The sequence below is a fragment of the Salmo salar genome, chromosome ssa18 (assembly GCF_905237065.1).
Source record: "Salmo salar chromosome ssa18, Ssal_v3.1, whole genome shotgun sequence".
NCBI lineage: Eukaryota > Metazoa > Chordata > Actinopteri > Salmoniformes > Salmonidae > Salmo > Salmo salar.
In genome coordinates, this window is record NC_059459.1 from 34,825,063 (window position 1) to 34,852,770 (window position 27,708).

The window sequence follows — 27,708 nt, forward strand, 5'->3', positions numbered from 1 at the left end:
GTTGGCTAGAGCGCACCTGCCATGACCAGAGTAGACGCACTTGCCATGACCAGAGTAGACACACCTGCCATGACCAGAGTAGACACACCTGCCATGACCAGAGTAGACGCACCTGCCATTACCAGAGTAGACACACCTGCCATGACCAGAGTAGACACACCTGCCATGACCAGAGTAGACACACCTGCCATGACCAGAGTAGACACACCTGCCATGACCAGAGTAGACACACCTGCCTGCCATGACCAGAGTAGACACACCTGCCATGACCAGAGTAGACACACCTGCCATGACCAGAGTAGACACATTTGCAGTTTAACTAAACTGTGTGTTGTATTATACAGGATCCTTACTGTATCATGTCTCTGTTCTGTGGTGTGTGTTGTATTATACAGGATCCTTACTGTATCATGTCTCTGTTCTGTGGTGTGTGTTGTATTATACAGGATCCTTACTGTATCATGTCTCTGTTCTGTGGTGTGTGTTGTATTATACAGGATCCTTACTGTATCATGTCTGTTCTGTGGTGTGTGTTGTATTATACAGGATCCTTACTGTATCATGTCTCTGTTCTGTGGTGTGTGTTGTATTATACAGGATCCTTACTGTATCATGTCTGTTCTGTGGTGTGTGTTGTATTATACAGGATCCTTACTGTATCATGTCTCTGTTCTGTGGTGTGTGTTGTATTATACAGGATCCTTACTGTATCATGTCTGTTCTGTGGTGTGTGTTGTATTATACAGGATCCTTACTGTATCATGTCTGTTCTGTGGTGTGTGTTGTATTATACAGGATCCTTACTGTATCATGTCTGTTCTGTGGTGTGTGTTGTATTATACAGGATCCTTACTGTATCATGTCTGTTCTGTGGTGTGTGTTGTATTATACAGGATCCTTACTGTATCATGTCTGTTCTGTGGTGTGTGTTGTATTATACAGGATCCTTACTGTATCATGTCTGTTCTGTGGTGTGTGTTGTATTATACAGGATCCTTACTGTATCATGTCTCTGTTCTGTGGTGTGTGTTGTATTATACAGGATCCTTACTGTATCATGTCTCTGTTCTGTGGTGTGTGTTGTATTATACAGGATCCTTACTGTATCATGTCTCTGTTCTGTGGTGTGTGTTGTATTATACAGGATCCTTACTGTATCATGTCTGTTCTGTGGTGTGTGTTGTATTATACAGGATCCTTACTGTATCATGTCTCTGTTCTGTGGTGTGTGTTGTATTATACAGGATCCTTACTGTATCATGTCTCTGTTCTGTGGTGTGTGTTGTATTATACAGGATCCTTACTGTATCATGTCTCTGTTCTGTGGTGTGTGTTGTATTATACAGGATCCTTACTGTATCATGTCTCTGTTCTGTGGTGTGTGTTGTATTATACAGGATCCTTACTGTATCATGTCTGTTCTGTGGTGTGTGTTGTATTATACAGGATCCTTACTGTATCATGTCTCTGTTCTGTGGTGTGTGTTGTATTATACAGGATCCTTACTGTATCATGTCTCTGTTCTGTGGTGTGTGTGTTGTATTATACAGGATCCTTACTGTATCATGTCTGTTCTGTGGTGTGTGTTGTATTATACAGGATCCTTACTGTATCATGTCTCTGTTCTGTGGTGTGTGTTGTATTATACAGGATCCTTACTGTATCATGTCTCTGTTCTGTGGTGTGTGTTGTATTATACAGGATCCTTACTGTATCATGTCTCTGTTCTGTGGTGTGTGTTGTATTATACAGGATCCTTACTGTATCATGTCTGTTCTGTGGTGTGTGTTGTATTATACAGGATCCTTACTGTATCATGTCTGTTCTGTGGTGTGTGTTGTATTATACAGGATCCTTACTGTATCATGTCTCTGTTCTGTGGTGTGTGTTGTATTATACAGGATCCTTACTGTATCATGTCTGTTCTGTGGTGTGTGTTGTATTATACAGGATCCTTACTGTATCATGTCTCTGTTCTGTGGTGTGTGTTGTATTATACAGGATCCTTACTGTATCATGTCTCTGTTCTGTGGTGTGTGTTGTATTATACAGGATCCTTACTGTATCATGTCTGTTCTGTGGTGTGTGTTGTATTATAAAGGATCCTTACTGTATCATGTCTGTTCTGTGGTGTGTGTTGTATTATACAGGATCCTTACTGTATCATGTCTCTGTTCTGTGGTGTGTGTTGTATTATACAGGATCCTTACTGTATCATGTCTCTGTTCTGTGGTGTGTGTTGTATTATACAGGATCCTTACTGTATCATGTCTCTGTTCTGTGGTGTGTGTTGTATTATACAGGATCCTTACTGTATCATGGCTGTTCTGTGGTGTGTGTTGTATTATACAGGATCCTTACTGTATCATGTCTGTTCTGTGGTGTGTGTTGTATTATACAGGATCATTACTGTATCATGTCTCTGTTCTGTGGTGTGTGTTGTATTATACAGGATCCTTACTGTATCATGTCTGTTCTGTGGTGTGTGTTGTATTATACAGGATCCTTACTGTATCATGTCTGTTCTGTGGTGTGTGTTGTATTATACAGGATCCTTACTGTATCATGTCTCTGTTCTGTGGTGTGTGTTGTATTATACAGGATCCTTACTGTATCATGTCTCTGTTCTGTGGTGTGTGTGTTGTATTATACAGGATCCTTACTGTATCATGTCTCTGTTCTGTGGTGTGTGTTGTATTATACAGGATCCTTACTGTATCATGTCTCTGTTCTGTGGTGTGTGTTGTATTATACAGGATCCTTACTGTATCATGTCTGTTCTGTGGTGTGTGTTGTATTATACAGGATCCTTACTGTATCATGTCTCTGTTCTGTGGTGTGTGTTGTATTATACAGGATCCTTACTGTATCATGTCTGTTCTGTGGTGTGTGTTGTATTATACAGGATCCTTACTGTATCATGTCTGTTCTGTGGTGTGTGTTGTATTATACAGGATCCTTACTGTATCATGTCTGTTCTGCGGTGTGTGTTGTATTATACAGGATCCTTACTGTATCATGTCTCTGTTCTGTGGTGTGTGTTGTATTATACAGGATCCTTACTGTATCATGTCTGTTCTGTGGTGTGTGTTGTATTATACAGGATCCTTACTGTATCATGTCTGTTCTGTGGTGTGTGTTGTATTATACAGGATCCTTACTGTATCATGTCTGTTCTGTGGTGTGTGTTGTATTATACAGGATCCTTACTGTATCATGTCTGTTCTGTGGTGTGTGTTGTATTATACAGGATCCTTACTGTATCATGTCTGTTCTGTGGTGTGTGTTGTATTATACAGGATCCTTACTGTATCATGTCTGTTCTGTGGTGTGTGTTGTATTATACAGGATCCTTACTGTATCATGTCTGTTCTGTGGTGTGTGTTGTATTATACAGGATCCTTACTGTATCATGTCTCTGTTCTGTGGTGTGTGTTGTATTATACAGGATCCTTACTGTATCATGTCTGTTCTGTGGTGTGTGTTGTATTATACAGGATCCTTACTGTATCATGTCTCTGTTCTGTGGTGTGTGTTGTATTATACAGGATCCTTACTGTATCATGTCTCTGTTCTGTGGTGTGTGTGTTGTATTATACAGGATCCTTACTGTATCATGTCTGTTCTGTGGTGTGTGTTGTATTATGCAGGATCCTTACTGTATCATGTCTCTGTTCTGTGGTGTGTGTTGTATTATACAGGATCCTTACTGTATCATGTCTCTGTTCTGTGGTGTGTGTTGTATTATACAGGATCCTTACTGTATCATGTCTCTGTTCTGTGGTGTGTGTTGTATTATACAGGATCCTTACTGTATCATGTCTCTGTTCTGTGGTGTGTGTTGTATTATACAGGATCCTTACTGTATCATGTCTGTTCTGTGGTGTGTGTTGTATTATACAGGATCCTTACTGTATCATGTCTGTTCTGTGGTGTGTGTTGTATTATACAGGATCCTTACTGTATCATGTCTGTTCTGTGGTGTGTGTTGTATTATACAGGATCCTTACTGTATCATGTCTCTGTTCTGTGGTGTGTGTTGTATTATACAGGATCCTTACTGTATCATGTCTCTGTTCTGTGGTGTGTGTTGTATTATACAGGATCCTTACTGTATCATGTCTCTGTTCTGTGGTGTGTGTTGTATTATACAGGATCCTTACTGTATCATGTCTGTTCTGTGGTGTGTGTTGTATTATACAGGATCCTTACTGTATCATGTCTCTGTTCTGTGGTGTGTGTTGTATTATACAGGATCCTTACTGTATCATGTCTGTTCTGTGGTGTGTGTTGTATTATACAGGATCCTTACTGTATCATGTCTCTGTTCTGTGGTGTGTGTTGTATTATACAGGATCCTTACTGTATCATGTCTGTTCTGTGGTGTGTGTTGTATTATACAGGATCCTTACTGTATCATGTCTGTTCTGTGGTGTGTGTTGTATTATACAGGATCCTTACTGTATCATGTCTGTTCTGTGGTGTGTGTTGTATTATACAGGATCCTTACTGTATCATGTCTGTTCTGTGGTGTGTGTTGTATTATACAGGATCCTTACTGTATCATGTCTGTTCTGTGGTGTGTGTTGTATTATACAGGATCCTTACTGTATCATGTCTGTTCTGTGGTGTGTGTTGTATTATACAGGATCCTTACTGTATCATGTCTCTGTTCTGTGGTGTGTGTTGTATTATACAGGATCCTTACTGTATCATGTCTCTGTTCTGTGGTGTGTGTTGTATTATACAGGATCCTTACTGTATCATGTCTCTGTTCTGTGGTGTGTGTTGTATTATACAGGATCCTTACTGTATCATGTCTGTTCTGTGGTGTGTGTTGTATTATACAGGATCCTTACTGTATCATGTCTCTGTTCTGTGGTGTGTGTTGTATTATACAGGATCCTTACTGTATCATGTCTCTGTTCTGTGGTGTGTGTTGTATTATACAGGATCCTTACTGTATCATGTCTCTGTTCTGTGGTGTGTGTTGTATTATACAGGATCCTTACTGTATCATGTCTCTGTTCTGTGGTGTGTGTTGTATTATACAGGATCCTTACTGTATCATGTCTGTTCTGTGGTGTGTGTTGTATTATACAGGATCCTTACTGTATCATGTCTCTGTTCTGTGGTGTGTGTTGTATTATACAGGATCCTTACTGTATCATGTCTCTGTTCTGTGGTGTGTGTGTTGTATTATACAGGATCCTTACTGTATCATGTCTGTTCTGTGGTGTGTGTTGTATTATACAGGATCCTTACTGTATCATGTCTCTGTTCTGTGGTGTGTGTTGTATTATACAGGATCCTTACTGTATCATGTCTCTGTTCTGTGGTGTGTGTTGTATTATACAGGATCCTTACTGTATCATGTCTCTGTTCTGTGGTGTGTGTTGTATTATACAGGATCCTTACTGTATCATGTCTGTTCTGTGGTGTGTGTTGTATTATACAGGATCCTTACTGTATCATGTCTGTTCTGTGGTGTGTGTTGTATTATACAGGATCCTTACTGTATCATGTCTCTGTTCTGTGGTGTGTGTTGTATTATACAGGATCCTTACTGTATCATGTCTGTTCTGTGGTGTGTGTTGTATTATACAGGATCCTTACTGTATCATGTCTCTGTTCTGTGGTGTGTGTTGTATTATACAGGATCCTTACTGTATCATGTCTCTGTTCTGTGGTGTGTGTTGTATTATACAGGATCCTTACTGTATCATGTCTGTTCTGTGGTGTGTGTTGTATTATACAGGATCCTTACTGTATCATGTCTGTTCTGTGGTGTGTGTTGTATTATACAGGATCCTTACTGTATCATGTCTCTGTTCTGTGGTGTGTGTTGTATTATACAGGATCCTTACTGTATCATGTCTCTGTTCTGTGGTGTGTGTTGTATTATACAGGATCCTTACTGTATCATGTCTCTGTTCTGTGGTGTGTGTTGTATTATACAGGATCCTTACTGTATCATGGCTGTTCTGTGGTGTGTGTTGTATTATACAGGATCCTTACTGTATCATGTCTGTTCTGTGGTGTGTGTTGTATTATACAGGATCATTACTGTATCATGTCTCTGTTCTGTGGTGTGTGTTGTATTATACAGGATCCTTACTGTATCATGTCTGTTCTGTGGTGTGTGTTGTATTATACAGGATCCTTACTGTATCATGTCTGTTCTGTGGTGTGTGTTGTATTATACAGGATCCTTACTGTATCATGTCTCTGTTCTGTGGTGTGTGTTGTATTATACAGGATCCTTACTGTATCATGTCTCTGTTCTGTGGTGTGTGTGTTGTATTATACAGGATCCTTACTGTATCATGTCTCTGTTCTGTGGTGTGTGTTGTATTATACAGGATCCTTACTGTATCATGTCTCTGTTCTGTGGTGTGTGTTGTATTATACAGGATCCTTACTGTATCATGTCTGTTCTGTGGTGTGTGTTGTATTATACAGGATCCTTACTGTATCATGTCTCTGTTCTGTGGTGTGTGTTGTATTATACAGGATCCTTACTGTATCATGTCTGTTCTGTGGTGTGTGTTGTATTATACAGGATCCTTACTGTATCATGTCTGTTCTGTGGTGTGTGTTGTATTATACAGGATCCTTACTGTATCATGTCTGTTCTGTGGTGTGTGTTGTATTATACAGGATCCTTACTGTATCATGTCTCTGTTCTGTGGTGTGTGTTGTATTATACAGGATCCTTACTGTATCATGTCTGTTCTGTGGTGTGTGTTGTATTATACAGGATCCTTACTGTATCATGTCTGTTCTGTGGTGTGTGTTGTATTATACAGGATCCTTACTGTATCATGTCTGTTCTGTGGTGTGTGTTGTATTATACAGGATCCTTACTGTATCATGTCTGTTCTGTGGTGTGTGTTGTATTATACAGGATCCTTACTGTATCATGTCTGTTCTGTGGTGTGTGTTGTATTATACAGGATCCTTACTGTATCATGTCTGTTCTGTGGTGTGTGTTGTATTATACAGGATCCTTACTGTATCATGTCTGTTCTGTGGTGTGTGTTGTATTATACAGGATCCTTACTGTATCATGTCTCTGTTCTGTGGTGTGTGTTGTATTATACAGGATCCTTACTGTATCATGTCTGTTCTGTGGTGTGTGTTGTATTATACAGGATCCTTACTGTATCATGTCTCTGTTCTGTGGTGTGTGTTGTATTATACAGGATCCTTACTGTATCATGTCTCTGTTCTGTGGTGTGTGTGTTGTATTATACAGGATCCTTACTGTATCATGTCTGTTCTGTGGTGTGTGTTGTATTATGCAGGATCCTTACTGTATCATGTCTCTGTTCTGTGGTGTGTGTTGTATTATACAGGATCCTTACTGTATCATGTCTCTGTTCTGTGGTGTGTGTTGTATTATACAGGATCCTTACTGTATCATGTCTCTGTTCTGTGGTGTGTGTTGTATTATACAGGATCCTTACTGTATCATGTCTCTGTTCTGTGGTGTGTGTTGTATTATACAGGATCCTTACTGTATCATGTCTGTTCTGTGGTGTGTGTTGTATTATACAGGATCCTTACTGTATCATGTCTGTTCTGTGGTGTGTGTTGTATTATACAGGATCCTTACTGTATCATGTCTGTTCTGTGGTGTGTGTTGTATTATACAGGATCCTTACTGTATCATGTCTCTGTTCTGTGGTGTGTGTTGTATTATACAGGATCCTTACTGTATCATGTCTCTGTTCTGTGGTGTGTGTTGTATTATACAGGATCCTTACTGTATCATGTCTCTGTTCTGTGGTGTGTGTTGTATTATACAGGATCCTTACTGTATCATGTCTCTGTTCTGTGGTGTGTGTTGTATTATACAGGATCCTTACTGTATCATGTCTGTTCTGTGGTGTGTGTTGTATTATACAGGATCCTTACTGTATCATGTCTCTGTTCTGTGGTGTGTGTTGTATTATACAGGATCCTTACTGTATCATGTCTGTTCTGTGGTGTGTGTTGTATTATACAGGATCCTTACTGTATCATGTCTGTTCTGTGGTGTGTGTTGTATTATACAGGATCCTTACTGTATCATGTCTCTGTTCTGTGGTGTGTGTTGTATTATACAGGATCCTTACTGTATCATGTCTCTGTTCTGTGGTGTGTGTTGTATTATACAGGATCCTTACTGTATCATGTCTGTTCTGTGGTGTGTGTTGTATTATACAGGATCCTTACTGTATCATGTCTCTGTTCTGTGGTGTGTGTTGTATTATACAGGATCCTTACTGTATCATGTTTGTTCTGTGGTGTGTGTTGTATTATACAGGATCCTTACTGTATCATGTCTGTTCTGTGGTGTGTGTTGTATTATACAGGATCCTTACTGTATCATGTCTCTGTTCTGTGGTGTGTGTTGTATTATACAGGATCCTTACTGTATCATGTCTGTTCTGTGGTGTGTGTTGTATTATACAGGATCCTTACTGTATCATGGCTGTTCTGTGGTGTGTGTTGTATTATACAGGATCCTTACTGTATCATGTCTCTGTTCTGTGGTGTGTGTTGTATTATACAGGATCCTTACTGTATCATGTCTGTTCTGTGGTGTGTGTTGTATTATACAGGATCCTTACTGTATCATGTCTGTTCTGTGGTGTGTGTTGTATTATACAGGATCCTTACTGTATCATGTCTGTTCTGTGGTGTGTGTTGTATTATACAGGATCCTTACTGTATCATGTCTGTTCTGTGGTGTGTGTTGTATTATACAGGATCCTTACTGTATCATGTCTCTGTTCTGTGGTGTGTGTTGTATTATACAGGATCCTTACTGTATCATGTCTGTTCTGTGGTGTGTGTTGTATTATACAGGATCCTTACTGTATCATGTCTGTTCTGTGGTGTGTGTTGTATTATACAGGATCCTTACTGTATCATGTCTGTTCTGTGGTGTGTGTTGTATTATACAGGATCCTTACTGTATCATGTCTCTGTTCTGTGGTGTGTGTTGTATTATACAGGATCCTTACTGTATCATGTCTGTTCTGTGGTGTGTGTTGTATTATACAGGATCCTTACTGTATCATGTCTCTGTTCTGTGTTGTGTGTTGTATTATACAGGATCCTTACTGTATCATGTCTGTTCTGTGGTGTGTGTTGTATTATACAGGATCCTTACTGTATCATGTCTGTTCTGTGGTGTGTGTTGTATTATACAGGATCCTTACTGTATCATGTCTGTTCTGTGGTGTGTGTTGTATTATACAGGATCCTTACTCTATCATGTCTCTGTTCTGTGGTGTGTGTTGTATTATACAGGATCCTTACTGTATCATGTCTCTGTTCTGTGGTGTGTGTTGTATTATACAGGATCCTTACTGTATCATGTCTCTGTTCTGTGGTGTGTGTTGTATTATACAGGATCCTTACTGTATCATGTCTCTGTTCTGTGGTGTGTGTTGTATTATACAGGATCCTTACTGTATCATGTCTCTGTTCTGTGGTATGTGTTGTATTATACAGGATCCTTACTGTATCATGTCTCTGTTCTGTGGTGTGTGTTGTATTATACAGGATCCTTACTGTATCATGTCTGTTCTGTGGTGTGTGTTGTATTATACAGGATCCTTACTGTATCATGTCTGTTCTGTGGTGTGTGTTGTATTATACAGGATCCTTACTGTATCATGTCTCTGTTCTGTGGTGTGTGTTGTATTATACAGGATCCTTACTGTATCATGTTTGTTCTGTGGTGTGTGTTGTATTATACAGGATCCTTACTGTATCATGTCTCTGTTCTGTGGTGTGTGTTGTATTATACAGGATCCTTACTGTATCATGTCTGTTCTGTGGTGTGTGTTGTATTATACAGGATCCTTACTGTATCATGTCTCTGTTCTGTGGTGTGTGTTGTATTATACAGGATCCTTACTGTATCATGTCTGTTCTGTGGTGTGTGTTGTATTATACAGGATCCTTACTGTATCATGTCTGTTCTGTGGTGTGTGTTGTATTATACAGGATCATTACTGTATCATGTCTCTGTTCTGTGGTGTGTGTTGTATTATACAGGATCCTTACTGTATCATGTCTGTTCTGTGGTGTGTGTTGTATTATGCAGGGTGATCCAGCGTCAGGTCTCTAAGGAGGTAGTGGATGGAGGGTCGGTGCACGTGTGGTTGGACCTGACCAGTAAGCTCTCACTCCGCAGTCTGTTGGCATGACGATGTGTGAAAGAATTCACCCTCACAGACACTAAAGTAGAATTAGAATATAATACTGGTAGAATACAATACAATGGAATAGATATGTTGTCTGTGAAAATGACCACTAGGTGGTAGTGTAACTGTGTGGGTCTTCTGAATGATGGTTTATCTCCCAAATGATGGAGATTGGAAAAGGCATTTTAATGATGATTCATCTTGAGACGTTTTTTTATGTTAATTAAATTGATCAATCAAAAGCGTTTTTCAAAAGTGATAATAGACTTGATAATGATGCCATTGTTTTCACCTCGTAGTGTGTTTTTGTCACCAGATCAACAGATCGCCATGATGCTTCAGAAGAAACTAGCAGATGCCTTGGAGGTACAACCAGAGTTCCCTGTTGGTTCCTCCCTGCAGATCTACCTGCTCTTTCTTCAATGGGAACATAGCCTTATTGTTTAACGGCGCCGTCTGGCTTTCAAAACCTTCTATAGATGATATCTTTATCTAGTGTAATACACACTGACTGCATGGCAGCAGGGTCTTTCTCTCCGCGTCTCTTCTCATCTGGACTGATCTAAAAACACCATGGATCAAAGTAACATGGCAAATCAAGGCCTGCTGGAAACGCTTTCAACCTGTCCACTTCTTTTTTACATCAGTGCAGATTAATGAAACGTGACGAGGTGAGGAAGTCACTTGTTTAGACTGATGAGATGCAGCCCAGCTGTTGAAGTAGCTTGTTCAGACTGTTGAGATGCAGCCCAGCTGTTGAAGTAGCTTGTTCAGACTGTTGAGATGCAGCCCAGCTGTTGATGTAGCTTGTTCAGACTGTTGAGATGCAGCCCAGCTGTTGAAGTAGCTTGTTCAGACTGTTGAGATGCAGCCCAGCTGTTGATGTAGCTTGTTCAGACTGTTGAGATGCAGCCCAGCTGTTGATGTAGCTTGTTCAGACTGTTGAGATGCAGCCCAGCTGTTGAAGTAGCTTGTTCAGACTGTTGAGATGCAGCCCAGCTGTTGATGTAGCTTGTTCAGACTGTTGAGATGCAGCCCAGCTGTTGATGTAGCTTGTTCAGACTGTTGAGATGCAGCCCAGCTGTTGATGTAGCTTGTTCAGACTGTTGAGATGCAGCCCAGCTGTTGATAAAGATACATCCAGCAGTGAAGTGAAACAGTCTGTTCCCTCCTCAGGACTTCGTCCAGTATAAGATGGGGAGCATGTCTTACCTGGTCTCTCTTCCTGTCAAGGTAGGACAACAATAACCCCTTTAAACCCTGATTACACCCTTAAAGGCACCCTATTCCCATAAGACTCTGGTCAAAGTAGTGCACTATGTGGGGAATAGGGTGCTATGTAGGGAATAGGGTGCTATTTGGGGATCACACTCTGTCGATAGTATTTTGCCATCCACATCCACTAGCCTTGATGCTAACATGGCTCCCTTATGCTATAGCAACATGTTGTTGTCTTGCCAAGACCATTGATTCTGACGAGGGCCATTGGTGGCCGAAACGTCATGATTTTAATTCAAATTAGATTAAGTATGAAGTTTTTTATTGTGAGTGAGAGTCGCACCTATTCCTTCTGAAGGACTGTGATGTAGCCTGCATTATTGAATGTATAACCGTGGTCCATTCCACTGGTCCCTGATGAATACACAGATGCATGGTATACTGGGAGGAAAATATTCAACTGACTATTTCTCTTTGTCCCATTTCTCTTTCCAGTTTGAGGAGCCCATCTATGGCAGCATGAACTCAGACTTCACCACGTTTGTGACACCAGGAGCCGTTCTGAGGTACAGATTCAGTCCATGTCTGAACCTAGTCAGCTTTACTGAGACTAAGATGTAGTTCTCTCTTTATCCTCTCTTTTCCTCCTTTCCTTGTCTCTCCAATTTCCCCATTTCTTCTCTCTTCCCCTCCCTTCTCCCTCTCCCCTCTCCCTTCTCTCTCTCCCCCTCGCTTCTCTCTCACCCCCTCCCTTCTCTCCCCCTCTCTTCTCTCTTCCCCCTCGCTTCTCTCTCTCCCCCTCCCTTCTCTCTCCCCCTCCTCCCTTCTCTCTCCCCCCTCCCTTCTCTCTCTCCCCCCTCCCTTCTCTTTCTCTCCCTCCTCCCTCTCACCCTCCTTTCTCTCTCTCACCCTCCTTTCTCTCTCTCACCCTCCTTTCTCTCTCTCACCCTCCCTTCTCTCTCTCACCCTCCCTTCTCTCTCTCACCCTCCCTTCTCTCTCTCACCCTCCCTTCTCTCTCTCACCCTCCTTTCTCTCTCTCACCCTCCTTTCTCTCTCTCACCCTCCTTTCTCTCTCTCACCCTCCCTCCCTTCTCTCTCTCACCCTCCCTTCTCTCTCTCACCCTCCCTTCTCTCTCTCACCCTCCCTTCTCTCTCTCACCCTCCTTTCTCTCTCTCACCCTCCCTTCTCCCTCTCACCCTCCTTTCTCTCTCTCACCCTCCTTTCTCTCTCTCACCCTCCTTTCTCTCTCTCACCCTCCCTTCTCTCTCTCACCCTCCTTTCTCTCTCTCACCCTCCTTTCTCTCTCTCACCCTCCTTTCTCTCTCTCACCCTCCATTCTCTCTCTCTCCCTCCGTTCTCTCTCTCACCCTCCTTTCTCTCTCTCACCCTCCTTTCTCTCTCTCACCCTCCTTTCTCTCTCTCACCCTCCTTTCTCTCTCTCACCCTCCTTTCTCTCTCTCACCCTCCCTTCTCTCTCTCACCCTCCTTTCTCTCTCTCACCCTCCTTTCTCTCTCTCACCCTCCTTTCTCTCTCTCACCCTCCCTTCTCTCTCTCACCCTCCTTTCTCTCTCTCACCCTCCTTTCTCTCTCACCCTCCTTTCTCTCTCTCACCCTCCCTTCTCTCTCTCACCCTCCTTTCTCTCTCTCACCCTCCCTTCTCTCTCTCACCCTCCCTTCTCTCTCTCATCCTCCCTTCTCTCTCTACACAGCATCACTTTCTACTTGGCAGTGGGCTTGACGGCTCTGTCCTTCGTGATAGAGAGGAAGGAGGGGCTAATGGACAGGTGCTGGGTTGCAGGTAAGAGGTCAAAGTTCATTAAGTGGGTAACAATCTGTTCCAAATGGCACCCTATATCCTATTTATTGCACTACTGTTGACGAGGGCCCAAGTGTCCCCAATGCCACCCTGTTCTCTATATAAAAGTAGTGTACTATATAACCCAGGGATATTCAACTCTGACCCTGCTGGTTGTCTGTTCTACCTGATCATTAATATCACCCACCTGGTGTCCCAGGTCTAAACCAGTCCCTCATTAGAGGGGAACAATGACCAACTGGGTGCACTACAGAGCCCTATGGGCCCTGGTTAAAAGAAGTGCACTACTTAGGGAATAGGGGGCACTACAGAGCCCTATGGGCCCCGGTTAAAAGACGTGAACTATACAGGGCAGGGATATTCAACTCTGACCCTACGAGGTCAGGAGCCTTTCTGTTCTACCTGATCATTAATATCACCCACCTGGTGTCCCAGGTCTAAACCAGTCCCTCATTAGAGGGGAACAATGACCAACTGGGTGCACTACAGAGCCCTATGGGCCCTGGTTAAAAGAAGTGCACTACTTAGGGAATAGGGGGCACTACAGAGCCCTATGGGCCCTGGTTAAAAGAAGTGCACTACTTAGGGAATAGGGGGCACTACAGAGCCCTATGGGCCCCGGTTAAAAGACGTGAACTATACAGGGCAGGGATATTCAACTCTGACCCTACGAGGTCAGGAGCCTTTCTGTTCTACCTGATCATTAATATCACCCACCTGGTGTCCCAGGTCTAAACCAGTCCCTCATTAGAGGGGAACAATGACAAAACACAGTGGAACTGGCTTGGATATAGGGAATATGGTTCCATTTGTGATGCATTGACAGTTTGTGGTCATTATCTATGTAGTGATCAGTACAGACCACTATGGGGAGGTGGATTATCCTGACCAATAATCAGAAGATCTGGTTAAATCACCATGGGCCAGTTTGTCAGAACATGAAATGATCTTCTCCCCACCTTACTCTTCCTTTTCTCCTGTTCCACTGTTCTCTCCCTCTCTCTCTCTCCCTTCCTTTCTCCTCTCTCCTCTATTTCACTCTCTCCTTCATTCTCTCTCTCTCTCCCTTTCTCCTCTCTCCTCTATTTCACTCTCTCCTTCATTCTCTCTCTCTCCCTCCCTTTCTCCTCTCCTCTATTTCACTCTCTCCTTTGTTCTCCTTCTCTCTTTCCCTGTCTCCTCTCTCTCTCTGTCTCTCTCTCTCTCTCTCTCTCTCTCTCTCCCTGTCTCCTCTCTCTCTCTCTCTCTCTCTCTCTCTCTCTCTCCCTGTCTCCTCTCTCTCTCTCTCTCTCTCTCTCTCTCTCTCTCTCTCTCTCTCCTGTCTCCTCTCTCTCTCTCTCTCTCTCTCTCTCCCTGTCTCCTCTCTCTCTCTCTCTCTCTCTCTCTCTCTCTCTCTCTCTCTCTCTCTCTCTCTCTCTCTCTCTCTCTCTCCCTCCAGGTGTTAGTTCGTTGGAGACTGTGCTGGCCCATCTCATCTCCCAGCTGTTTGTCATCAGCATCCAGGTCATTCTACTACTGCTCTTAATGCTGCTCGTCTTCAAGGTAACACACACACACATAGACACACACACACACACACACACACACACACACACACACACACACACACACACACACACACACACACACACACACACACACATACACAGCAGCCTCCATCCGTCCTCATCAGCAAGGCTTATCATGACTCCTGAATGATTGAACATCCCTGTCTCATGTTCACATCCCTGTTCCACTGGTGTTGTACACACTGAGCAGCACGGTGTGACTGTGGAGATGTATATATTGTGTTGTACACACACTGAGCAGCACGGTGTGACTGTGGAGATGTATATATTGTGTTGTACACACACTGAGCAGCACGGTGTGACTGTGGAGATGTATATATTGTGTTGTACACACTGAGCAGCACGGTGTGAATGTGGAGATGTATATATTGTGTTGTACAGACACTGAGCAGCACGGTGTGACTGTGGAGATGTATATTTTGTGTTGTACACACTGAGCAGCACGGTGTGACTGTGGAGATGTATATATTGTGTTGTACACACTGAGCAGCACGGTGTGACTGTGGAGATGTATATATTGTGTTGTACACACTGAGCAGCACGGTGTGACTGTGGAGATGTATATATTGTGTTGTACACACTGAGCAGCACGGTGTGACTGTGGAGATGTATATATTGTGTTGTACACACTGAGCAGCACGGTGTGACTGTGGAGATGTATATATTGTGTTGTACACACACTGAGCAGCACGGTGTGACTGTGGAGATGTATATATTGTGTTGTACACACTGAGCAGCACGGTGTGACTGTGGAGATGTATATATTGTGTTGTACACACTGAGCAGCACGGTGACTGTGGAGATGTATATATTGTGTTGTACACACTGAGCAGCACGGTGTGACTGTGGAGATGTATATATTGTGTTGTACACACTGAGCAGCACGGTGTGACTGTGGAGATGTATATATTGTGTTGTACACACTGAGCAGCACGGTGACTGTGGAGATGTATATTTTGTGTTGTACACACTGAGCAGCACGGTGTGACTGTGGAGATGTATATATTGTGTTGTACACACTGAGCAGCACGGTGACTGTGGAGATGTATATTTTGTGTTGTACACACTGAGCAGCACGGTGTGACTGTGGAGATGTATATATTGTGTTGTACACACTGAGCAGCACGGTGTGACTGTGGAGATGTATATATTGTGTTGTACACACTGAGCAGCACGGTGTGACTGTGGAGATGTATATATTGTGTTGTACACACTGAGCAGCACGGTGTGACTGTGGAGATGTATATATTGTGTTGTACACACTGAGCAGCACGGTGACTGTGGAGATGTATATATTGTGTTGTACACACTGAGCAGCACGGTGTGACTGTGAAGATGTATATATTGTGTTGTACACACTGAGCAGCACGGTGTGACTGTGAAGATGTATATATTGTGTTGTACACACTGAGCAGCACGGTGTGACTGTGGAGATGTATATATTGTGTTGTACACACACTGAGCAGCACGGTGTGACTGTGGAGATGTATATATTGTGTTGTACACACACTGAGCAGCACGGTGTGACTGTGGAGATGTATATATTGTGTTGTACACACTGAGCAGCACGGTGTGACTGTGGAGATGTATATATTGTGTTGTACACACACTGAGCAGCACGGTGTGACTGTGGAGATGTATATATTGTGTTGTACACACACTGAGCAGCACGGTGTGACTGTGGAGATGTATATATTGTGTTGTACACACTGAGCAGCACGGTGACTGTGGAGATGTATATATTGTGTTGTACACACTGAGCAGCACGGTGTGACTGTGGAGATGTATATATTGTGTTGTACACACTGAGCAGCACGGTGTGACTGTGGAGATGTATATATTGTGTTGTTCACACTGAGCAGCACGGTGTGACTGTGGAGATGTATATATTGTGTTGTACACACTGAGCAGCACGGTGACTGTGGAGATGTATATATTGTGTTGTACACACTGAGCAGCACGGTGTGACTGTGGAGATGTATATATTGTGTTGTACACACTGAGCAGCACGGTGTGACTGTGGAGATGTATATATTGTGTTGTTCACACTGAGCAGCACGGTGTGACTGTGGAGATGTATATATTGTGTTGTACACACTGAGCAGCACGGTGACTGTGGAGATGTATATATTGTGTTGTACACACACTGAGCAGCACGGTGTGACTGTGGAGATGTATATATTGTGTTGTACACACTGAGCAGCACGGTGTGACTGTGGAGATGTATATATTGTGTTGTTCACACACTGAGCAGCACGGTGTGACTGTGGAGATGTATATATTGTGTTGTACACACTGAGCAGCACGGTGTGACTGTGGAGATGTATATATTGTGTTGTACACACACTGAGCAGCACGGTGTGACTGTGGAGATGTATATATTGTGTTGTACACACTGAGCAGCACGGTGACTGTGGAGATGTATATATTGTGTTGTACACACTGAGCAGCACGGTGTGACTGTGGAGATGTATATATTGTGTTGTACACACTGAGCAGCACGGTGTGACTGTGGAGATGTATATATTGTGTTGTACACACTGAGCAGCACGGTGACTGTGGAGATGTATATATTGTGTTGTACACACTGAGCAGCACGGTGACTGTGGAGATGTATATATTGTGTTGTACACACTGAGCAGCACGGTGTGACTGTGGAGATGTATATATTGTGTTGTACACACTGAGCAGCACGGTGTGACTGTGGAGATGTATATATTGTGTTGTACACACTGAGCAGCACGGTGACTGTGGAGATGTATATATTGTGTTGTACACACTGAGCAGCACGGTGACTGTGGAGATGTATATATTGTGTTGTACACACTGAGCAGCACGGTGACTGTGGAGATGTATATATTGTGTTGTACACACTGAGCAGCACGGTGACTGTGGAGATGTATATATTGTGTTGTACACACTGAGCAGCACGGTGTGACTGTGGAGATGTATATATTGTGTTGTACACACTGAGCAGCACGGTGTGACTGTGGAGATGTATATATTGTGTTGTACACACTGAGCAGCACGGTGACTGTGGAGATGTATATATTGTGTTGTACACACACTGAGCAGCACGGTGACTGTGGAGATGTATATATTGTGTTGTACACACTGAGCAGCACGGTGTGACTGTGGAGATGTATATATTGTGTTGTACACACTGAGCAGCACGGTGTGACTGTGGAGATGTATATATTGTGTTGTACACACTGAGCAGCACGGTGTGACTGTGGAGATGTATATTTTGTGTTGTTCACACACTGAGCAGCACGGTGACTGTGGAGATGTATATATTGTGTTGTACACACACTGAGCAGCACGGTGTGACTGTGGAGATGTATATATTGTGTTGTACACACTGAGCAGCACGGTGTGAATGTGGAGATGTATATATTGTGTTGTACAGACACTGAGCAGCACGGTGTGACTGTGGAGATGTATATATTGTGTTGTACACACTGAGCAGCACGGTGTGACTGTGGAGATGTATATATTGTGTTGTACAGACACTGAGCAGCACGGTGTGACTGTGGAGATGTATATATTGTGTTGTACACACACTGAGCAGCACGGTGTGACTGTGGAGATGTATATATTGTGGAGTGTTAGGGAATATGGGTGATAGTCATGTAGAGATGTTGGCTTGTAATGCAGAGTTGACTTCAAAAACTCCTCTGTGGCTGCAGAAGCCGAGTTCTGGCTTGACAACTACAATACTACATGCTATGGTACTGCACTACCGTATGTAGTGGTCCTACACCTCCATCTAGTGGTCGCTTGGTGATATTACTGCACTACCTTATGTAGTGGTCCTACACCTCCATCTAGTGGTCGCTTGGTGATATTACTGCACTAGCTTATGTAGTGGTCCTACACCTCCATCTAGTGGTCGCTTGGTGATATTACTGCACTACCTTATGTAGTGGTCCTACACCTCCATCTAGTGGTCGCTTGGTGATATTACTGCACTAGCTTATGTAGTGGTCCTACACCTCCATCTAGTGGTCGCTTGGTGATATTACTGCACTACCTTATGTAGTGGTCCTACACCTCCATCTAGTGGTCGCTTGGTGATATTACTGCACTACCTTATGTAGTGGTCCTACACCTCCATCTAGTGGTCGCTTGGTGATATTACTGCACTACCTTATGTAGTGGTCCTACACCTCCATCTAGTGGTCGCTTGGTGATATTACTGCACTAGCTTATGTAGTGGTCCTACACCTCCATCTAGTGGTCGCTTGGTGATATTACTGCACTACCTTATGTAGTGGTCCTACACCTCCATCTAGTGGTCGCTTGGTGATATTACTGCACTAGCTTATGTAGTGGTCCTACACTTCTATCTAGTGGTCACTTGGTGATATTACTGCACTAGCTTATGTAGTGGTCCTACACCTCCATCTAGTGGTCGCTTGGTGATATTACTGCACTAGCTTATGTAGTGGTCCTACACTTCTATCTAGTGGTCACTTGGTGATATTACTGCACTAGCTTATGTAGTGGTCCTACACCTCCATCTAGTGGTCGCTTGGTGATATTACTGCACTAGCTTATGTAGTGGTCCTACACTTCTATCTAGTGGTCACTTGGTGATATTACTGCACTAGCTTATGTAGTGGTCCTACACCTCCATCTAGTGGTCGCTTGGTGATATTACTGCACTAGCTTATGTAGTGGTCCTACACTTCTATCTAGTGGTCACTTGGTGATATTACTGCACTAGCTTATGTAGTGGTCCTACACCTCCATCTAGTGGTCGCTTGGTGATATTACTGCACTAGCTTATGTAGTGGTCCTACACTTCTATCTAGTGGTCACTTGGTGATATTACTGCACTAGCTTATGTAGTGGTCCTACACCTCCATCTAGTGGTCGCTTGGTGATATTACTGCACTAGCTTATGTAGTGGTCCTACACCTCCATCTAGTGGTCGCTTGGTGATATTACTGCACTAGCTTATGTAGTGGTCCTACACTTCTATCTAGTGGTCACTTGGTGATATTACTGCACTAGCTTATGTAGTGGTCCTACACCTCCATCTAGTGGTCGCTTGGTGATATTACTGCACTAGCTTATGTAGTGGTCCTACACCTCCATCTAGTGGTCGCTTGGTGATATTACTGCACTAGCTTATGTAGTGGTCCTACACCTCCATCTAGTGGTCGCTTGGTGATATTACTGCACTAGCTTATGTAGTGGTCCTACACCTCCATCTAGTGGTCGCTTGGTGATATTACTGCACTGATACTGTAAGTTGAGAAATAGTTCAGAAAAAGGGGAAGCAGGTCAAGTTTAATTAGTCAAATGTTAGGGACATTCTGCATTTTCCACATCCATGTGTTTTATTTAAAAATGAGTGATATACACCCATGTCTTTTTAAGGATCAATGTCACACTTCTCCTTTATAGCATGAGAGATACTTTATTTATTTTTATGACGTTGCAATAATTTATAGCTTTTAAATAGGCACATTCTTTACTCCTCTACCCTGGATGTTTTATTATTTTTACCATAAACCTCAATATAATCTGGCAGCGTAATTACATTTAAAAACGTTTCTTCAACAGTGTGTGTTAGAAAAATGAAAGTAAAAGTATGTGAAAGATTTGAAATAGTATTTGAACCCAGGTCTGGACAGGTCAACCTGAGGACAGTGGATGAATAGAAACATCAGACTCAATAGGCACGTGGATGGAACTGTTGTTGGTGTGTGTGTGTGTGTGTGTGTGTGTGTGTGTGTGTGTGTGTGTGTGTGTGTGTGTGTGTGTGTGTGTGTGTGTGTGTGTGTGTGTGTGTGTGTGTGACAGTCCAAAGAGGTGACTGGAGTATATATTTCTATTCTTGCCGGTACCTGAGTCCATCATATCTAAGGATCACTACGGAATCACCACGACAACAGCCTTTGATTGCTGTGGCAACCGAGCAGCCATGTGCTCTCTCCCTGCAGTCTATTTTTACACGTTGTCAGTGGAGATAGATAGACAGACACACACACACACACACACACACACACACACACACACACACACACACACACACACAGGCCTCTGTATTGTGACAATAGAAAGAGTCAGGGCCTTATGTAACAGACACTAAATCACTGAATAACATGACATACTCTTTCACCTTCCTCTCTCTTGTTACCATCCCTCCTCTTTCACCTTCCTCTCTCTTGTTACCATCCCTCCTCTTTCACCTTCCTCTCTCTTGTTACCATCCCTCCTCTTTCACCTTCCTCTCTCTTGTTACCATCCCTCCTCTTTCACCTTCCTCTCTCTTGTTACCATCCCTCCTCTTTCACCTTCCTCTCTCTTATTACCATCCCTCCTCTTTCACCTTCCTCTCTCTTGTTACCATCCCTCCTCTTTCACCTTCCTCTCTCTTGTTACCATCCCTCCTCTTTCACCTTCCTCTCTCTTGTTACCATCCCTCCTCTTTCACCTTCCTCTCTCTTGTTACCATCCCTCCTCTTTCACCTTCCTCTCTCTTGTTACCATCCCTCCTCTTTCACCTTCCTCTCTCTTGTTACCATCCCTCCTCTTTCACCTTCCTCTCTCTTATTACCATCCCTCCTCTTTCACCTTCCTCTCTCTTATTACCATCCCTCCTCTTTCACCTTCCTCTCTCTTGTTACCATCCCTCCTCTTTCACCTTCCTCTCTCTTGTTACCATCCCTCCTCTTTCACCTTCCTCTCTCTTGTTACCATCCCTCCTCTTTCACCTTCCTCTCTCTTGTTACCATCCCTCCTCTTTCACCTTCCTCTCTCTTATTACCATCCCTCCTCTTTCACCTTCCTCTCTCTTGTTACCATCCCTCCTCTTTCACCTTCCTCTCTCTTGTTACCATCCCTCCTCTTTCACCTTCCTCTCTCTTATTACCATCCCTCCTCTTTCACCTTCCTCTCTCTTGTTACCATCCCTCCTCTTTCACCTTCCTCTCTCTTGTTACCATCCCTCCTCTTTCACCTTCCTCTCTCTTATTACCATCCCTCCTCTTTCACCTTCCTCTCTCTTGTTACCATCCCTCCTCTTTTTCGCTTTCTCTCACTTTTTGCTGTCTCCTCCCCTCCAACATATTCTCTCTCTCACTCTAATTTTCTCTCTCTCTCTCCCCTTCCACCTATCTTTTCCCCTACACCTCCACCTCTTCCCCTCCCCCTCCTCTCCCCCTCCCTCCCCCTCCTCCGGCTCTCCCTCTCCTCTCCCCCTCCCTCCCTCTCTCCCCCTCCTCTGCCTCTCCCTCCCCTCTCCTCCGCCTCTCCCTCCCCTCTCCTCCGCCTCTCCCCCCTCCTCCCCCCTCCACCTCCACCTCCCTCCAGATTCCTAATGAGGGCAGCCTGGTGTTGGTTATATCTCTGATCGTGCTGCAGGGTCTGACTGGCATCTCCTTTGGTCTGGTCATCTCATCCGCCATCGATGACGAACAGAACGCCAACCAGGCTGCCCTGGGTATCTTCTACCCCAACCTCATCGTCAGTGGTACGTCACACACCAAACCTGGGTTCAAATGCATGTGTATTTGTTATTTAAATACTTATTTTCTGTGTATTTAATAATGTTGCCTGAATCAATTTCTGTTGAAAGTATTTGAAAGTATTTTCAAATGATTTCCTATAAATACTATTTGCAAGTTTTTTCAAATACTATGTTCAAATGCCTCAGTTAAATGCATCAGAGTGTTTGAGCATTTTCAGCTAACTGTCTTATCAAATAAAAAATATCTAAATGCTTCTAAATGTCTTTGAATGTAATTCAAATACCCTAAATAGTATTTGAACCCAGGTCTTACACACACACAAGGACGCACGCTAGCATACACACACACACACACACACACACACACACACACACACACACACACACACACACACACACACACACACACACACACACACACACACACAAACCTCAGTGGTATTTTATGGAGGGTCACTTTGTAAATCTACAATATTACCTCTCACATGTTCTCACAATGAAGTTTAATAAAATGTTATTCAGTTCAATTCCAGTTCAGTTCTTACAACTCTTTCTCTGACAGACTCTCTCTTTCTCTGACAGACTCTCTGTTTCTCTGACAGACTCTCTCTTTCTCTGACAGACTCTCTGTTTCTCTGACAGACTCTCTGTTTCTCTGACAGACTCTCTGTTTCTCTGACAGACTCTCTCTTTCTCTGACAGACTCTCTCTTTCTCTGACAGACTCTCTCTTTCTCTGACAGACTCTCTCTTTCTCTAAGTCTCTCTGTTTCTCTAAGACTCTCTCTTTCCTCCTCTCCCTACAGGTATAATCTGGCCTGTGGAGTGCATCCCCTATCCACTACGTTACATCAGTCTGGCCCTGCCCCAGACCTACGCTTCTGAAGCCCTACGATGCATCATGTACAGAGGTAACACACACACACACACGTTATCCAATAGCAATTAGTTACAACACAGTACATTGAAGCTTATATCCTGTCTGCACCGACACACACACACACACACACACACACACACACACACACACGTGTTACCTGAGACTTTAGACACCTGATTCGTCTGGAATCAGCAGCGAAGTGTTCTAAATGATTCACAATGCCAGTAGTCACACAGTGTTCTAAATGATTCACAATGCCAGTAGTCACACAGTGTTCTAAATGATTCACAATGCCAGTAGTCACACAGTGTTCTAAATGATTCACAATGCCAGTAGTCACACAGTGTTCTAAATGGTTCACAATGCCAGTAGTCAGACAGTGTTCTAAATGATTCACAATGCCAGTAGTCACACAGTGTTCTAAATGATTCACAATGCCTGTAGTCACAGTGTTCTAAATGATTCACAATGCCAGTAGTCACACAGTGTTCTAAATGATTCACAATGCCAGTAGTCACACACTGTTCTAAATGATTCACAATGCCAGTAGTCACAGTGTTCTAAATTATTCACAATGCCAGTAGTCAGACAGTGTTCTAAATTATTCACAATGCCAGTAGTCACAGTGTTTTAAATGATTCACAATGCCAGTAGTCACACAGTGTTCTAAATGATTCACAATGCCAGTAGTCACACAGTGTTCTAAATGATTCACAATGCCTGTAGTCACAGTGTTCTAAATGATTCACAATGCCAGTAGTCACACAGTGTTCTAAATGATTCACAATGCCAGTAGTCACACACTGTTCTAAATGATTCACAATGCCAGTAGTCACAGTGTTCTAAATTATTCACAATGCCAGTAGTCAGACAGTGTTCTAAATTATTCACAATGCCAGTAGTCACAGTGTTTTAAATGATTCACAATGCCAGTAGTCACACAGTGTTCTAAATGATTCACAATGCCAGTAGTCACACAGTGTTCTAAATGATTCACAATGCCTGTAGTCACAGTGTTCTAAATGATTCACAATGCCAGTAGTCACACAGTGTTCTAAATGATTCACAATGCCAGTAGTCACACAGTGTTCTAAATGATTCACAATGCCAGTAGTCACAGTGTTCTAAATTATTCACAATGCCAGTAGTTACAGTGTTCTAAATGATTCACAATGCCAGTAGTCACAGTGTTCTAAATGATTCACAATGCCAGTAGTCACACAGTGTTCTAAATGATTCACAATGCCTGTAGTCACAGTGTTCTAAATGATTCACAATGCCAGACAGACAGACACACGTGACTTAGTCATGGGCTTCTAGTAGAGGAGAGATATCCTGCTCTGTCAATCATTAGCTGACATCTCTCTGTCTCTCTCTCTCTCTCTCTCTCACTTTGTCTCTCCGCCTCTCTGTCTGTCTGTCTGTCTGTCTGTCTGTCTGTCTGTCTGTCTGTCTGTCTGTCTGTCTGTCTGTCTGTCTGTCTGTCTGTCTGTCTGTCTGTCTGTCTGTCTGTCTGAGCTTCCATGTCAAACTGACACAACACACACACATCATGTGATGACGTCTCTCCCTCAGGCTGGGGTCTCTCCAGGATGATGGTGTGGCGAGGCTTTGCTGTCACCTTGGGCTGGAACACTTTCTTCCTCGTCCTGGCCACCGTCATCCTTAAGCTGAGGACCTGAGACGCCAACCCAGGCCAACCCAGGCCTACCCAGGCCAACCCAGGCCAACCCAGGCCTACCCAGGCCTACCCAGGGAACATGACTCGTACGGGGGGGGGCTTCGTTCCTAGTCTCAGGATGTCTGTGTCGGGGGACACTGTGCTTTAAGGGGGAAAGTACTGGTATTCCAGAGTTCCTCCTGCAGACAGACTAGAGGTCGACTGATTCATCGGAATGGCCAATTAATTAGGGCCGATTTCAAGTTTTCATAACAATCGGAAATCGGTATTTTTGGACGCCGATTTGGCCGATTCTTTATTATTTATTTTTTTACACCTTTATTTAACTAGGCAAGTCAGTTAAGAACACATTCTTATTTTCAATGACGGCCTAGGAACGGTGGGTTAACTGCCTTGTTCAGGGGCAGAACGACAGATTTTTACCTTGTCAGCTCGGGGATTCAATCTTGCAACCTAACAGTTAACAATGTCCAACGCTCTAACCACCTGCTTTACATTGCACTCCACAAGGAGCCTGCCTGTTACGCGAATGCAGTAAGAAGCCAAGGTAAGTTGCTAGCTAGCATTAAACTTATCTTATAAAAAACAATCAATCAATCATAATCACTAGTTAACTACACATGGTTGATGATATTACTAGTTTATCTAGCCTGTCCTGCGTTGCATATAATCGCTTAGGTACACGTTGCTCCAACCATAAACATCAATGCCTTTCTTAAAATCAATACACAAGTATATATTTTTAAACCTGCATATTTAGTTAATATTGCCTGCTAACATGAATTTCTTTTAACTAGGGAAAATGTGTCACTTCTCTTGCAACAGAGTCAGGGTATATGCAGCAGTTTGGGCCGCCTGGCTCGTTGCGAACTGTGAAGACTATTTCTTCCTAACAAAGACAGCCAACTTCGCCAAACGGGGATGATTTAACAAAAGCGCATTTGCGAAAAACGCACAATCGTTGCATGACTGTACCTAACCATAAACATCAATGCCTTTCTTAATCAATGCACAAAGTATATATTTTGAAACCTGCATATTTAGCTAAAAGAAATCCAGGTTAGCAGGCAATATTAACCAGGTGAAATTGTGTCACTTCTCTTGCGTTCATTGCGTCAGGGTATATGAGAGTTAGGGTATATGCAACAGTTTGGGCCACCTGGCTTGTTGCGAACTAATTTGCCAGAATTTTACGTAATTATGACATAACATTGAAGGTTGTGCAATGTAACAGGAATATTTAGACTTAGGGATGCCACCCGTTAGATAAAATACAGAACGCTTCCGTATTTCACTGAAAGGAAAAACTTTTTGTTTTCGAGATGATAATTTCCGGATTCGACCATATTAATGACCTAAGGCTCGTATTTCTGTGTGTTATTATGTTATAATTAAGTCTATGATTTGATAGAGCAGTCTGACTGAGCGGTGGTAGGCAGCAGCAGGCTCGTAAGCATTCATTCAAACAGCACTATCGTGCGTTTTGCCAGCAGCTGTTTATGACTTCAAGCCTATCAACTCCCAAGATTAGGCTGGTATAACCGATGTGAAATGGCTAGCTAGTTAGCAGGGTGCGCCCTAATAGCGTTTCAAACGTCACTCGCTCTGAGACTTGGAGTAGTTGTTCCCCTTGCTCTACATGGGTAACGCTGCTTCAAGGGTGGCTGTTGTCGATGTGTTCCTTGTTCGAGCCCAGGTAGGAGCGAGGAGAGGGACGGAAGCTATACTGTTACACTGGCAATACTAAAGTGCCTATAAGAACATCCAATAGTCAAAGGTATATGAAATACAAATCGTATAGAGAGAAATAGTCCTATAATTCCTATAATAACTACAACCTAAAACTTCTTACCTGGGAATATTGAAGACTCATGTTAAAAGGAACCACCAGCTTTCATATGTTCTCATATTCTGAGCAAGGAACTTAAACGTTAGCTTTATTACATGGCACATATTGCACTTTTACTTTCTTCTCCAACACTTTGTTTTTGCATTATTTAAACCAAATTGAACATGTTTCATTATTTATTTGAGGCTAAATTGATTTTATTGATGTATTATATTAAGTTAAAATAAGTGTTCATTCAGTATTGTTGTAATTGTCATGATTACAAATAAATAAAACTATCGGCCGATTAATCGGTATTGGCTTTTTTTGGTCCTCCAATAATCGGTATCGGTATTGGCGTTGAAAAATCGTAATCGGTCGACCTCTAAGACAGACCCTCACCCACACCGACACGCACAATCACACACCCTCCTCCCCCCTTCTGCTTGCCAACTCAAAGTAGCTAACCCTGAGAACCAGAGTCTATGGGTGAAGGACTACTAGGTGGGGCGAATCATTCCAAATCTTGCAGGTAGAAATCTACTTCATAGAAAGGATAGCTTTCGCTATTCCATTAGAGAGTTGTGGCTGTTCTTTTATGTTGTCGTCTTTCAAGCTGCAATGCTTTGAATGTTTCAACTGCCTGAATCTGCCCTGCAGCAATGTTTCTCAACCCAGTTGTTTTACATACAGCCCAGCTAGCACATTTGGTTCCTTTGAAGTTGTAGGAACATATGTTTTTGGTTTCACATTGGTTGTGGTAAGGAAGCCATACTTTCCTGACCGGTAAAACTGAAAGTTCTTCAAACATTCTGACAAGAGAAGTTCCAAGAAAAGCTAAATTGTCACGTCTTACTTCTCTGAACTATTTGAGAACACTCCCAATGTCAAACCAGTTGGAGAACATTACCAAAATTGAAATGAAATGTAGCTATATTTGAACTTATATGAAACGTTGAAACACATAACGTAATGAATTGTTTTTTGGTCAAGTTCATTAAATGTGCTGAGAATGTTCCAAAGCCAA

At 42.9% G+C, this 27,708-nt stretch overlaps 1 protein-coding gene across 5 annotated transcripts in view; it reads left to right on the forward strand.

Annotated features, from left to right (window-relative positions):
- The window catches only part of LOC123728800 (ABC transporter G family member 20), an 88,781-nt gene extending 63,466 nt beyond the window's left edge, over positions 1-25,315 (forward strand). For 4 of the 5 annotated variants that reach the window (XM_045701777.1, XM_045701779.1, XM_045701781.1 and 1 more), the window contains 9 exons: positions 10,106-10,176; positions 10,522-10,571; positions 11,382-11,438; positions 11,919-11,989; positions 13,136-13,224; positions 14,681-14,784; positions 22,137-22,296; positions 23,099-23,203; positions 24,748-25,315. In XM_045701777.1, the coding sequence (XP_045557733.1) occupies positions 10,106-10,176; positions 10,522-10,571; positions 11,382-11,438; positions 11,919-11,989; positions 13,136-13,224; positions 14,681-14,784; positions 22,137-22,296; positions 23,099-23,203; positions 24,748-24,854 (814 nt within the window). In that variant the 3' untranslated portion in view covers positions 24,855-25,315. The remainder of the gene's footprint in view (positions 1-10,105; positions 10,177-10,521; positions 10,572-11,381; positions 11,439-11,918; positions 11,990-13,135; positions 13,225-14,680; positions 14,785-22,136; positions 22,297-23,098; positions 23,204-24,747) is intronic. The other variant, XM_045701778.1, reaches the window with a different exon arrangement.
- The last annotated feature ends 2,393 nt before the right edge of the window (positions 25,316-27,708 follow it).